The sequence below is a fragment of the Nyctereutes procyonoides genome, unplaced genomic scaffold, assembly GCF_905146905.1.
Source record: "Nyctereutes procyonoides isolate TBG_1078 unplaced genomic scaffold, NYPRO_anot_genome, whole genome shotgun sequence".
NCBI lineage: Eukaryota > Metazoa > Chordata > Mammalia > Carnivora > Canidae > Nyctereutes > Nyctereutes procyonoides.
In genome coordinates this window covers 78,794,923-78,810,331 of record NW_026575125.1, presented here as the reverse complement: position 1 = coordinate 78,810,331, position 15,409 = coordinate 78,794,923, and the positions used below count along the sequence as shown (strand labels likewise).

At 36.0% G+C, this 15,409-nt stretch overlaps 1 protein-coding gene across 6 annotated transcripts in view; it reads left to right on the top strand.

The window, feature by feature from the left end:
- The window catches only part of NUP62CL (nucleoporin 62 C-terminal like), a 98,698-nt gene extending 83,719 nt beyond the window's left edge, over positions 1 to 14,979 (top strand). For 5 of the 6 annotated variants that reach the window (XM_055337395.1, XM_055337399.1, XM_055337397.1 and 2 more), the window contains one exon: positions 14,095 to 14,979. In XM_055337395.1, coding sequence (XP_055193370.1) covers positions 14,095 to 14,189 — 95 coding nt within the window. In that variant the 3' untranslated portion in view covers positions 14,190 to 14,979. The remainder of the gene's footprint in view (positions 1 to 14,094) is intronic. The other variant, XM_055337400.1, reaches the window with a different exon arrangement.
- Positions 14,980 to 15,409: the final 430 nt, after the last annotated feature.

Here is a 15,409-nt window from a genome sequence, read left to right as displayed (position 1 = left end):
AGGAATAAGATAATGCAAAGTTTGACTCAATTGTCTTCCTGTGTGTTGCATATTTTCTTATAATGAGCAATGCTTCTTGGGTGGAGTTAGGGGGGTGTCAAATTATAAATACGCTGTAAAGAAAGATTACAGTAATTTTTTTCTCTTGGCTGGGATCTTCTTTGTCAAAAGTGAAGTATCAAGACTCTCAGCCAATGTTTTCCTACTAATAAAATTAAGGTTGCTATTGCTGCAGAGGACTTACTTTATATAAATGAAGAAACTGTGGCCCAGACAGGTTAAATGACTTCCCTAAGAACACACAACTAGTTACTGGCAAAGCTAGGACCAGAATCCAAATTTCCAGATTATCAGAAGAGTATTCTTTTTCCTGGTATGCTCTCAAAGCAATTTTTCAAATATTTTATTTATTTATTCATGAGAGAGAGTGGGGGAGCAGAGGCAGAGGAAGAAGCAGGCTCCCCACAGAGCAGGGAACCTGATGTGGGGCTTGATCCCAGGACCCTGGGATCATGACCTGAGCTGAAGGTAGACGCTTAACTGACTGAGCCACCCAGGTGCCCCTCAAAGCAATTGTAATGTTGGCATCACTGGATGGAAAAACAGATCTTTATCATGTCCTCTACCAACAGTAGAGGACAAGGGTCTTCAAAGTATGATAATGGTAGTACTTTGTGTGGGACATATGTTCTAAATGTCTGGGTAAATTTCTCAGACCACACAGGGTAAAAAGAGTAAGACTATGGATAGTAATGATGACTGACTGGGAGTTGACTTTCTTGCTTAAAATTCAATTGAGCGGGAAACACAATAAGGTCAGTAGATTCTCAACTGAGACAGTGGAGGTCATGATGAAGAGTAGGGGGAAAGCCCAGTAATTCATGATACTGTGGGCTCCTTTTTGCTGTTCCCACCCAAGGAACCTTTCCTTTTCATATCAGGAAATGACATGATCAAGTAATGGAGAGTAGCAGGCTTCAATTATGCTAAGAATGGGGTTTTTTTGTTGTTTGTGGTTTATTTTGCTTTTTAATAGTTAATGAGATCACATTTACTGAAATGGTCTATGGACTGAGAAGTTAAAGGTTAAACTTCTCAATAAGTCCATTTATTCACATTCAAATAATAATTATAGAAAAATTAATGCATGTGTTTTTAATGGGAATAATATATATTTTTCAATAATATATTTTCTTTTTTTAATAATATATTTTCTACTGAAGAAAAATCTGTATAGTTTTTTAAATTTTTTAAAATATTTTATTTATTTATTCATGAGAAACAGAGAGAGGCAGAGACATAGGCAGAGGGAGAAGCAGGCTCCCTGCCAGGAGCCTGATACAGGATTCGATCCCAGGACCTGGAGATCAGGACTTGAGCCAAAGGCAGATACTCAACCACTGAGCCACCCAGGTTTCCCCTAGTTTTGGGTTTTTAAAGATTTTATTTGAGAGAGAGAAAGAGCGTGCCAGCAGGGTGGCAGGGGCAGGGTGGGGGTGGAGGTGGGACGCGGGTAGAAGAGGAAGAAGCAGACTCTCCACTGAGCAAGGAGCCCAAGGCAGAGCTCAATCCCTGGACCCTGATGATCATGACCTAAGCTGCAGGCAGATGTTTAACTGCCTGAGCCACCCAGGTGCCCCTAAACTGTATAGGTTTTTTTAAAAATGATTTTAATGTCAAAATCTGTATTTTAAAAGATTTCTGGGAAATGTTTTTGTGATTTAATATCCTTAACATTAGTATGATTTTTTTCCTATTATGAAACATAGCAACCATAATGCTAATAGGATCATGTATTTAACTTAAGAATCAGCTTATCTTTAAAAGTGAAACCACCCAGTATACTTGAAATATGTTAAAAGATGGTACTGTCGAATCAATTGTTCAATACTCATGAGTAAGTTATAGAGAAGCAGGCCCCTTTTTTCCTCTAACCTCCGTAGAACTGTCTGTGATGAGACTGAGCTGGAAAGTATCTGAGATAAGTATGAGAGCATTGAATTAGAGAATGTCTGACCATGTGCTGATATTGACCAGTTTGCAAATTTGATATTCATCCATTGCTTAACATTATCTCTACCTCTTTTCCTCCTGATTAGTATAGATAATTGAAAATTGAAGGTTAATAGTAGAGATAGTCAAATATCACTTTCCTCTCTTGTCTTTCTCTGTAAAAATTACAGCCTTATTTCAAGGTTTGCTTGATAGCAATGCGGTCATACATCTGTCTTCTGAGTTGGCAGTCACTGAAACTGCAGCAGCTCCAGCTCTTCTGGGACCACTTAGGACAAAGTTGCCAATCAATCTGAGCTAATTTGCTATTTATTTAAATATGTGGAGCTACTTCTCTTAGAGAGAGAGGGAAATAAAGATTTTATTTATTCATGAGAGACAGAAAGGCAGAGGCATAGGCAGAGGTAGAAGCAGGCTCCCTGTGGGGAGCCCAATGTAGGACTTGATCCCTCAACCCCAGGATCATGCCCTGAGCATAAAGCAGATGCTCAACCACTGAGCCACCCAGTTGTCCCAAAACCTTTTTTTAAAAATTGAGGTATATTTGACATATAACATATTATTTTCAGGTACACAATGCCATGATTCAGTATTTGTATATATTGTAAATTATTACCACAATAAGTCAGGTTAACACCTGTCATCTTATATAGTTACAAAAAAAGTTTTTTTGTGTGTTTTTTCTTGTGACAACAATTTTTAATATCTACGTTTTTTTGGCAACTTTCAAATATGCAATATGGTATTAATGATGTCAATGTGCCATATTTTTTAAAGAAGCTTGGTCAGATAGATGCTTTAAAAATATTTTTATTCATTGACTTTCATCTCTCTTATATCTGAAGAACATCGAATGCTGAAATGCCAAAAGATGTCTTTGAATTCCAAAAAAAATGTCTTCTTTCTCTCTATCCTCTAAAACAAAATCTGACTTACTGATTAAGGTGTTTTGTTTTACCTTCTCTCTTTCTTAGATTCTTTGGGAAATCTTGGTGATCAGCAAGGTCACCTGTTGTATCCTGAAGTATCATGTTTCACTTCAGATACTTGAGAAGCAAATGCTCTGGATCTGCCAGAGATGTGGCAACTCACTTTATTTTTTATTTATTTTTTTTTAGTCTTTATTTTTTTGTATATATTTTTTATTGGAGTTCAGTTTGCCAACATATAGCATAACATCCAGTGCTCATCTCGTCAAGTGCCCCCCTCAGAGCCCATCACCCAGTCACCCCATCCCCCCGCCCACATCCCCTTCCACTACCCCTTGTTTGTTTCCCGGAGTTAGGAGTCTCTCATGCTCTGTCACCTTCACTGATATTTCCCACTCATTTTCTCTCCTTTCTCCTTTATTCCATTTCACTATTTTTTATATTCCCCAAATGAATGAGACCATATAATGTTTGTGCTTCTCCGATTGACTTATTTCACTCAGCATAATACCCTCCGGTTCCATCCACGTCAAAGCAAATAGTGGGTATTTGTCATTTCTAATGGCTGAGTAATATTCCATTGTATACATAGACCACATCTTCTTTATTCATTCATCTTTCGATGGACACCGAGGCTCCTTCCACAGTTTGGCTATTGTGGACATTGCTGCTATAAAGGTCTTGTAAGCTCAACAGAGACAGGTGCCCATGTGCTTCTTCCCATTGCAGTTAACTGAAACGTATTTTATGTCTTTCCATTGTTTAATGAGCTACTTCCTTATCTCTGCTCTCCTTTGCAGACAAGATAGATTTACCATCATGTTACTGTTCCTTGATTCTAAAGAATCTTTTTTAGGTTAGATTAGGATATGAAGGTTAAAAATGATGAAGTCTTCAGCTCCTGTTAGGAAATAGTGCATGATGGTTAACATTCTCGGAGCTCCACTTCTAAAATTCCTTTTCTATATGTAAATCCAGATTTGAAATACACTCAATGCATCTGCAAAATTAGATTTCTCACTAATCCTGCTTATGTACATTTTGTGCCCAAGTGAATTTCCTCAAGCTGGAGAGCCTCCCCAGATGAATTATATGTAACATGATTTAAATCACTCCCAAATAGCAGGATTTATATTGTTTGTGAGATACACAGATTTTTCTCCAAAGCAATTTTCTTCCTGTTAGTAACTAAAAACTATAAATATGCTGGAGTCTTTCTCTAATGCTGTTTTGGGGCCCATGCTCAATGGCCATTTCATAGATGAAATGCCCTGATAGTATTTCACCGATGAAATCTCCCCAGATGGGGTTCAGATAGGGCTGCCTTATTTTGAGCACTTCAGGGTTTGACTGGATAACAAATATCATTATGCTGTGGTGGCAATTACTAGCTCAGCATAGTACTTTTTCTTTAAAATCTTCACAGCATTTGACAAACAGGCACACTGTAATAGAAAAAGCACTCATAGATGGGAGTCTGAAGATATGAATCCTGGTATCATTTTTCATTAGCTTTGGCCTTTGGGAAGCTACTGAACCTTACCTTCTTGAGTTTTTAATTTTCTCTATCCTGATTGATATTGTGGGACTTAAATAAGGTAATATGTATAGCCATTTTGGATACTGAAGTACTGTATAATAGGAATGTGTCCTTTTAGATGCAAGTCAGAACCACATAGTTATGACTCTTAAATACTAAACACCTACTATGGGCCAAGACACTGTTAATTGGTGTAGGAGATAACAGACATCAGCAGCACACTCTCTTAACAGGTTCAAAGTGTGGGAGTTGGGGGACAAAGAAAGAAACCTAATCTTTAGTTGATTTCCTGGAAGAGGTAGAATTAAGATGAGACTTGAATAGTAAGTGATATTTCAACAGGATGACTGTCTGAACACCACTTAGGATGTAATGTAATAATAATTCTACTACCTCGTTTCTGCCATGTCACCTCCAAAAATTCAGGATACTTTCACATCTTTTCTTTTTATGCCTTACCTTGAAATGTATATTTTATTAATTTTGTGTGAAGGGTAATGCACAAGCAGAGTAATCTTCACATCACCAATTTAAAAAGTAGCTAAGACAAATAGGACAGTGCCCTCTCTTTCCTCTTTTCTTGCCCCCTTCCTATCTTTCTTCCCCTTTCTGAATGAGACATAAACCTAAATTATATTCAGCTCCTGAGATTTCAAGGGTGCTTTTAAACAGCAGCCTAACCAAATACAGACATATGTACTACAGTAACTAAAACCTTAAAATATGACTTTAGCTTAACAGGCATGCAACAATGAGGAAACCTATATTGAAAGCTGAAAAGATGGCCAACCATATTAAGTAGTGAGAAGAGATTTGTGAAAACTGTTACATCATGTAAATTGAGGGTTATATTATGTGACTATTGAGCAGGCACTTCTAGGAAAAGAGGTTGGGAATCCAGTCCTTATTTGTGTTAGTCTTCATCATTGAAATTTTTATTGAGTTAATTGTACATTCACATATACTTTTAAAAAATAATATAGAGGTCCTGAAGAAATAATACAGAGATCCTATTTATTCTTAACCTAGTTTTCCCCAGTGGTAATATTTTGTAAAACTGTAGTACAGTAACACAACCAGTATATTGACATTGGTGTAATCTGTCTTCAGATTTTTCCGGTTTTTACTTGTATTGTGTTTGTGTGCATTTAGTTATACCAATTTTATCACATATGTAGGTTTGTATATCCATTACTGTAGTCAAAATACAGAACAGTTCCATTACTGTAAGAATCCCTCATATCCCCCTTTTATTGCCACACCCACTGTCTTCCCACATCCCTAACCAGTTCTTAATTCTTAGAAACCACCGATCTATATTCTCCCATTTCTAAAATTGCATCATTTCAAAATACTATATAAATGGAATCATACTGCATATAACCATTTGGGGTTGGCTTTTTCTTTTTTTCTCCTTGTAAATTCCCCTGAGATCCATCTAAATTACGTGTCAAGAGTTTGATCCTTTTTGTTGCTAATACTTGGTAACATATATGCACCACAGTTTACACATTTAAGGTTGTAGGACATGTGGGATGTTTCCAGTTTTTGGCTACTCATGAGTAAAGCTTCTGTGAACATTTATGTACATATTTCTTGTATGAACAGAAGTTTCCATTTCTCTAGGATAAATGTCCAAGAGTGCAATTCCAGGTCATATGGTAGTTGCATGTTTAGTTTTATGAGGAGCTGCTGCACTTTCTTCCAAAGTGGATGTACCATTTTACATATCCACCCGTGATGTATGATACATCTAATTTGACTGGATCTTCAATAGCATTTGGTATTTTCACAATTTTTTTTCATTTTAGTCATACTGATAGATATGTATCTATATCATTGCAGTTTTAATTTACATTTCCCTGATGGCTAATGATGTTGAACATCTTTTTTATTATGCTTTTTTGCCATCAGTATATCATCTTTGGTGAAATGTCTGTTCTTGTCTTCTGTCCATTTGTTAATTGGCTTGTTTTTTTTTAAAGATTTTATTTATTTATTTGAGAGAGAGAGAGAGAGAGAGAGAAAGAATGAGACAAAAGGACAGAAGGATGAGCAGACTCCCCATCTAGCAGGGAGCCCCACACAGGGCTCAGTCCCAGGGCCATGAGATCATGACCTAAGCCTCAAAACAGGTGTTTAACCAACTGAGCCACCAAGGTGTCCCTTTGTTTTAATGTTTTGAGAGTTTATTATATATTCTAGGAAATATACTAGTCCTTTGTTGGCTATGTGGTTTGCAGATATTTTCTCCTGGCTTGTCATTTGTCTATTCCTCTTAACAGAGCTATTCACAGGACAAAAGTTTATAATTCTGAATTTCTCTATTTTTATATGGATTATGCTTTTGATGTCAAATCTAAGAACTTTTTGCCTAGTACTATATACCAAAGATTTTATCATATTTTTTTCTACAAATTTTATTGTTTCACATTTTACATTTAAGGCTGTGATCCATTTTGAGTTAATTTTTCTATAAGATGTGAGGTTTACATCAAGGTTCTTTTTTCCTTTTTTTGCCTATGCATATCTAGTTGTTTCAGCACCAGTTGTTGAAAAGACTATTCTTCCTCAATTGAATTGCTTTTACACCTTTGTCAAACATCAGTTTGGCATATGGATCTTTTCCTGGGCTCTCTATCCCATAGATCAATATGTGTTTCCCTCTGCTAATATCACACTGTCTTCATTACTGTAGCTGTATAATAAACCTTAATATCTGGTAGAGGGATTCCTGTCATGTTATTATTTTTTTTTAATTTTTTTTATTTATTTATGATAGTCACACAGAATGAGAGAGAGAGGCAGAGACACAGGCAGAGGGAGAAGCAGGCTCCATGCACTGGGAGGCTGACATGGGATTTGATCCTGGGTCTCCAGGATCGTGCCCTGGGCCAAAGGCAGGCGCTAAACCGCTGCGCCACCCAGGGATCCCTCATGTTATTATTTTTGCCATCAAGATTGTTTTGGCCATTTTAATTCCTTTGCCCTAGCATAAAAATTTGCTGGAATTTGAGAGGAATTACATTAAGCCTGTGGATCAGTTTGAGGGAGAATTGACATTTTTTACTATGTTGAATCTTCCCATCCATGAATGTGGCGTGACCCAACATTTATTTAGGGTTTCTTTTATTTTTTTCATCAACATTTTGTAATTTTCAGCACCGACATTATATACATTTTGGTTTTGTTAGATTTCTTTTTTTTAGAGTTATTTATTTATTATTTATTTATTTATTATTTATTTATTTATGATAGAGAGATATTATTATGATAGAGAGATAGAGAGAGAGAGAGAGAGAGAGAGAGAGAGGCAGAGGCACAGGAGGAGGGAGAAGCAGGCTCCATGCCGGGAGCCCAACGTGGGACTCGATCCCGGGACTCCAGGATCGTGCCCTGGGCCAAAGGCAGGAGCTAAACCGCTGAGCCACCCAGGGATCCCCCGGTTTTGTTAGATTTCTAGCTAACTATTTCATTTTAATTTATTGTGATTGTAAATGGAATTATGTTTTACATTTTGGTTTCCATATGTTCATTGCTAGCACATAAAAATACAACTAGTTTTTATATGTTGATCTTGTTTGTATGCTTGCTGAACTCACTTGTTCTAGGAATTTTTGTTTTGTTTTGTTTTTTGATTTCTTGAGATTTTCTATGTAGGTCATTATATCATCTGCAAATAGGGAGTTTTATTTCTTCCTTTCCAATCTGTATGCCATTTATTTCTTTTCCTCACATTGCACTGGCTAGAACTTCCTGTACTGTGCTGAATAAGAGTTATGAGAGCAGACATCCTTGTCATGTTCCTGAGTTTGCATGGAAAGCTTCATTCTTTCACTTTAAGTATTGATGTTAGCAGTAGGCTTTTTGTAGATGCTCTTTATATCAAGTTTAGATATTTCCACTCTGTTCCTGACTTGCTGACAATTTTTATCATGAATGGGTAGTGGATTTTGTCTAATGCTTTTTCTATCAGTTGATATAATTATATGTTTTTTCTTTTTTAACTTGTTGATATGGTAGATTTGCATTGATACTTATTTAAATTTACATTTTGTTAGTTAACATATAGTACAATATTGGTTTCTGGAGTAGAATTCAGTGATTCATCACTTCTATACAACACCCAGTGTTCATCATAAGTGCCCTCCTTAATGCCCATCCCCCACCCACATCCCTCCATCAACCCTCAGTTTGTTCTCTGTCTCTAAGAGTCACTTATGGCTTGTTTCCCTCTCTACCCCACCCATATGTTCATCTGTTTTCTTTTTTAAATTTCACATAGGAGTGAGATCATATGGTATTTGTCTTTCAATTACTGACATATTTCACTTAACATAATACACTCTAGGGCAGCCCCAGTGGTGCAGCGGTTTAGCGCTGCCTGGAGCCCAGGGCGTGATCCTGGAGACCCTGGATCGAGTCCCACATCAGGCTCTCTGTATGATGCCTGCTTCTCCCTCTGCCTGTATTCCTGCCTCTCTCTCTCTCTATCTCTCTGACTCTAAGAATAAATAAATAAAATCTTAAAAAAATACACTCTAGCTCCATCCACGTCATTGCAAATGGCAAGATTGCATTCTTTTTTATGGCTGAGTAATATTCCATTGTATTTATAATATATATAGCACATCCTCTTTATCCATTCATCAGTTGATGGACATTTGGTCTCTCTCCACAGTTTGGCTATTGTTGATAATGCTGGTAAACATTGGGGTGCATGTACACCTTCAAATCTGTATTTTTGTATCCTTTGGGTAAATACCTAGTAAGAAATGGGCAGAAGACATGAATAGACACTTGTCTAAAGAAGACATCCAGATGGCTGACAGACACATGAAAAGATGCTCAACATCACTCATCATCAGGGAAATACAAATCAATACCACAATGAGATACCACCTCACATCTGTCAGAATGACTGAAATGAAGAACACAAAAAACAACAGGTATTGGCGAGGATGTGGAGAAAGGGAGAACTCTCTTCCACTGTTGATGGGAATACAAACTGTTGCAGCCATTCTGGAGAACAGTACGGAGTTTCCTCAAAAATCTGAAAATAGATCTACCCTATGATCAAACAATTACACTACTGGGTATTTACTCAAAGGCTACATTGACACATTTTAAATGTTGAGTCAGCCTTTTTTTTAAAAAATCTTATTTATTCATGAGAGACAGAGAGAGAGAAGAGAAAGAGAGAGACAGAGACACAGTCAGAGGGAGAAGCAGGCTCCCCACAAGGAGCCTGATGTGGGACTCGATCCCAGATCCCGGGATCAGGACCTGAGCCGAAGGCAGACGCTCAACCCCTGAGCCATCCTGGCGTCCCAATGTTGAGTCAGCCTTAAATTTGTGGAATAACTTCTACTTCATCATGGTTTATGGTTTCTTTTGTACAATGTTGGATGGTTTGCTAGAATTTTATGGATGATTTTTACGTGAGAGATTTTAAATGTTCATGAGAGATATTGGTCTGTAGTTTTCTCTTTTTGTATACTATCATTTCTTGATTTGTTAGTAGGGTAATGCTGGCCTCTTTTTAGAAGAGTATGAAGAATTGTATTGATTCTTATCTAAGTATTTGGTAGAATTCTCCAGTGAAACCACATGGGCCTGGATATTTCTTTTTTTGGGCAGGGGAGCTTTTTAATTACAAATTAAATTTCTATAATGCTTCCAGGACTATTCAGATTATCTTGGTTGAATTTCATAATTTGTGGTTTTCTAGGAGTTGGTACAATTCTGCTAAGTTACTGAATTTATGAGCATAAAGTTGTTCTTAGGATTTCCTTTTGACACTTTTAATGGCTGCAGGATCTGTGGTGATCTTCCATGTTTCATTCCTTATATTGGTGATTTGCGTTTTCTCTATTTTTTCTGTCTTGGTAGAAGTTAATCAATTTTACTGATTTTTTTTTCCTCCAAAGAATCAGCTTTTTGTTTCATTGATTTTTCTCTATAGTGTTCCTGTTTTCAATTTCATTGATAACCAGTCTTATTATTTCCTTCCTTCTGCTTGCTTTCAGTTCATTTTGCTTGTCTTCTATTTTCTTAAGGTAGGAACTTAGATTATTGATTTGAGACCTCTCCTTGTCTCTAATACTGTTCTCTTTTAAGGCCTTTTTGAAAATCAGCAGTTTTTAAACCTCAGTTGTCATCTTTGACCATAAATTTTACTAATGGTTCTTTTACTTTCCATTTTAAAGCTCTGTGTTAACAAACATATGCACATAGTTACCCCAAAGTCACCTCAAATTAAACTTGTGTAAAACTAAACACATTATCTTCACTCTCTTCTGAGCTTCCCAGATCAGTACAACTATTCTTTTTCTCAGCTACAGTTGCTATTATTTACTCAGGGACTTAAGGTAGACTATTTCTATTTCTTCAGTAAATGATGATGATGATACTTCTTAATAGCTCCTGATTCTTTTCTTTTCAGTAGATTCCTATCACTGCCTTATTTCAGGTCTTCTTTATCTCTTACCTTGGAAGTAGAGTATAATGCTTTTTAATACGGTCTCTGAGAAATATCAGCTCCCCTATCCACACCCCATTTCCCACCTACTAGAAACAATTACTTTGAATTATTTCAGCTGGTTTTTAAAAAATATTTCTATATCTCTAAATACCATGTATACTGTTACTTTTTGGTTTTTCCATTTTAGGCCTTCTGTACTGGCTTCTCCAAATGGGAAATAAGGATTTAATTCTTTTAGATCACCCTCATTTTGTGTGTGTGTGTGTGTGTGTGTGTGTACACGCAATACATAAGTATGTATGTATAATGTACTACTATACTGCTCCCTAATATATATACATATTACATACAGAGAAGTATATAAATACATGTGTGTAAGCACACTTTTCTGTCATCTTACCAAGATAGCCATGTCATCAATTACACATAGAACAATATTTATTGTTTGAGTTATGATTGCATAAATGTCACTCACAGTCCAGCTGTTAGCATATTATATTATGTCTTCTTTCTTTTTTAAAAAAGATTTATTTATTTTAGAGAGAGAGAGAGAGCAAAAGAGAGCAGGGAGAGGGGCAGAGAGAATCTCCAGCAGACTGCCCGCTGAGTATGGAGCCTGATGTGGGGCTCAATCCCAGGACCCTGAGATCATGACCTGAGCCAAGATCAAGAGCTAGACCCTTAACCAACTGAGCCACCCAGGCATCCCCTGTCTTATTTCTTTTACAAGTTTTTGTTTTCCTTTGAATTTTATTTCATCATTTGCTAAATTATCTACATTCTTACCAGTAGTTCATTCTCTGATTCCATGCTTTTTCTTTAAGTCTGTAAATTTTACCTTCTTGGATTCCTTCTCCCAGAGCCTTCTGATTTCTAATCTATTATCTGGCATTGTTGCTCTCTTGGTTTACTACTCAGCTAGGTTCTTCCCTCTAAAGCAATCTTGTATTCCATCTATTTCTTTTTTTGTTGACTCTCCTGTTTTGTGGCTCTTATACTTCCTGTTTTATGGCTTATTCCCTTGTTTTAATATAACATGTATTCCATCAGCTTCCTAAGAGAGTGCATGGGAAGTAAGTTTTTTGAGATGTTGCATGTCTGAAAAGGTCCTTTTTTATTCAAGGATAATAATATATAGTGTATTAATTCTAGGTGTACAATATAATGATTCCATAATTCTATACATTTCTAAGTGCTCATCAACATAAGTATCCCCTTTGTCTATTTCACCCATTCCCCTGGCAATCCACCTTCCTTCTGGCAACCACCTGTTTGTTCTCTGTAGTTGAGGTTAGTTTTTTGTTTGTCTCTTGTTTTGTTTCTTAAATCCCACATATTGAGTGAAATCATACAGGATTTGTCTTCTCTGACTGACTGATTTCACTTAGCATATACTCTCTAGGATCATCCATGTTGTCACAGATGGCAAGATTTCATTCTTTTTTATGGCTGAGTAATATTCCATAGTATATATACACCATATTTTCTTTATCCATTCATCTATCAATGGATACTAGGGTTGTTTCCACAACTGATTGGCTATTGTAAACAATGCTACAATAAACATAATGATGCATGTATCCTTTCAAATTACTGTTTTTATTTTTTTTGAGAATAGGTCTTTATTCTACCCTCACAATTGATTGATATAATTGGCTATCAAAATCTAGCTTGAAAATAACAATAATAATTTTTCTTTTAAACATTTGACAGATTTGAGGTCCCATCCTTCTCATGTTTTTTTTTTTTCTGTATGGAAGTTTTGGGGATCTTCCCCACAATGCTGAAATTTCAGATGATGTGCCTCTGTGTAGGTTTGTTTAATTCATCCATTGAGAGGGTATTCACTGAGCTTTTCCAATCAAGAAACTAGTTTCTATCAGTTTGGGGGAATTTTCTGGAATTAGGTTTCTGTTGTATTTTTGTTAAACTTTCTCAAATAAGTACTCAGCTTTTTATTCTAGTCTTTATATTGATCTTTGCATCTGTCATAATTTTTAGTTTGTAAGAGCTTTTTCTATTGTTTTATGATTTGTGTATATGTGTTTTAAATAGCATCCATTTCTTATTTCATGGATTCAGTATCCTCTCTCTGACATTATTAATGATTTTTTAAAATATTTTATTTTTCCTGGGATGCCTGGGTGGCTCAGTTGGTGAAGCATCTGCCTTTGGCTTGAGTCATGGTCTCAGGGTCCTGGGATTGAGTCCCACGTTGGGCTCCCTGCTCGGTGGGGAGTTTGCTTCTCTTTCTCCCTCTGCCACTCCCCGCTGCTCATGCTTGCACACACACAACACACACTCTCTCTCTCTCTCAAATAAATAAATAAAATCTTTGAAAAATGTTTTATTCTTCCTGGATTGTTTCTTCCAGCTTTGTGTATCTTTCTGTTTTGTTTAGGTCAGTTACTTATTTATTTATAACGTTGGGGCTTTTCTAATTGGCTGAAGAAAATTAAGGTATATTGTTTCATGTTTTTAGTTTTTCTCTTGTAAAGTTTGTTTTTAAATCTTTCACACCAGCTATTGCCTATTGATGAAGTAAGCACTAATGAACACTAAAACAAATGACCAACTGCACATTAATAGAAAAAAACTAGATTATCATGCTTATTTTGACAGCTTATTTTTACTACAGAATGTTGCTGTTTTTATATGGTAAAATTAGTGGTATTTTGTGTTGCTCTGCCCCTGAGCAGATTGAGGACCACCAAGTTAAGTTAAATCATTAGAAAGGGACAGAAATGTGAATATACTATGTGTACTAATTTGCATATAGACAGCAAAGACCTCTACCGAAATCTATACCCTCAATTTAATGACCACCTTGTATAGCATTTTTAAGCTATAATGAGTAAAAAGCAGTTCTCACTTCTCTTCAACAAAACATAAATGTCAAGTAGACAGTTATTTACCAGAAAACTAGAGAGAGCAAATCAAGAACAGTTTTGTCCACTGTGTTCATAGTTTCTAAACAGATAGATGATTTTTCCTGCATATTCTAATACTTCAAGCTATTAAATAAAATTGGTGTTTTATAAATCTTGTGTTGAAATCCAAATGTAAGTTATTATGTTCCTGGGACATTTTGACCTCAGATTAATGATGCATGGTTTTTCCTCCTGTAGGCATGCTGCAAAGGAAAGTAGAAGAGGTAACACAGGTTTTCGAGGATCATCGTCGCACGGAGCAGGAAAACCATATCAGAATTGCCTTTGATTGAATGACCATATCTTCAGCATCTTGTTCTGGGATTATACATTACCTAAAAATTGTGATGATGTGAAATAGAGTAGTATTCACAATTATTACTTAATTTTGGTTGCAATAGAGTGTACATGTGGTTGGTTTGGGTTTTTTTCATTTATATATTGTGCTGTTGAGAATTATACTGTAGTTTGGCTCTTAATATTAGCAAATCAGAACTATATTAGCCCTCTTGTCTCTAGGCAGCAACCTAATAGATGTTGACTCTGTGTGTGTAATTTGTATCTTAAACTCTCCTAGATTCCATATTCTACCAGCAGCACACATTGTCCTTCTTGCTCTGACCAGATCATCAAGAAATGTTGGCCAAGAAACAGATGCCAACCAGTCTTTACTGAGTGCCTGTTAACTTTCAACATATAGTGCAAGATACTGTGGTCTTTTTCCTCAAAAGAACTTACTGTCTAGTTTGGGATATAGTTAGTGCCTGTCTGTATGATAACAATATAGAAAAAACAAAGGAATGTGTTATAAATTACAGAAAGTATTCTATAGAAATTTGGAGAAGAAGAAATGTTAGGGTGGATTTCAGTCTTGAATTAGGTTATTTTTAAAAGGGTAAGGTTCAGGCAATTCATTTATTTTTGATGTATAAATAACCTACTATTTTATTTGGTTTTAGCCTATGATTTAGTCGTTGGTTTTGTGTATTTTGTTTTTTCAAGAAAAAGCCTTGTTCTTAGCTTGGGAACAGTCTGATCTCTTGTGTTGCATGTTTTACCTAAGTCATAAATAAAGGTGATATTCTAAAAAATAAAAGTGTAACATGAAAGCAAACTTCCTTAAAAGTATTTGAGTGACTAGATCTTAGTTGCCTATAAATACTGAGCTAAATTTCTGTAATACTGACTGTACATGACTATCCTGAGGGGTAATACTACAGGAAGGAAATATTTTTGAAATGAGTATCAGTGATTTTTACCACCTTATAGGTAAACATCGGAACTTACGTGGCCTTTCCATTCCTACCCATACTTCTCAAAGTAACAGGTTTATCAGGTAAGCTTTTGTTACCACTCAAAACTTTAGAATATGAAAATAATCCAGAAACCATTTAATTTTGTGGATGATTTCTACAGGTAAAGAGCTTTTTTTTTTAATTTTTTATTTATTTATTTATGATAGTCACAGAGAAAGAGAGAGAGAGAGAGAGAGAGAGAGAGAGAGAGAGGCAGA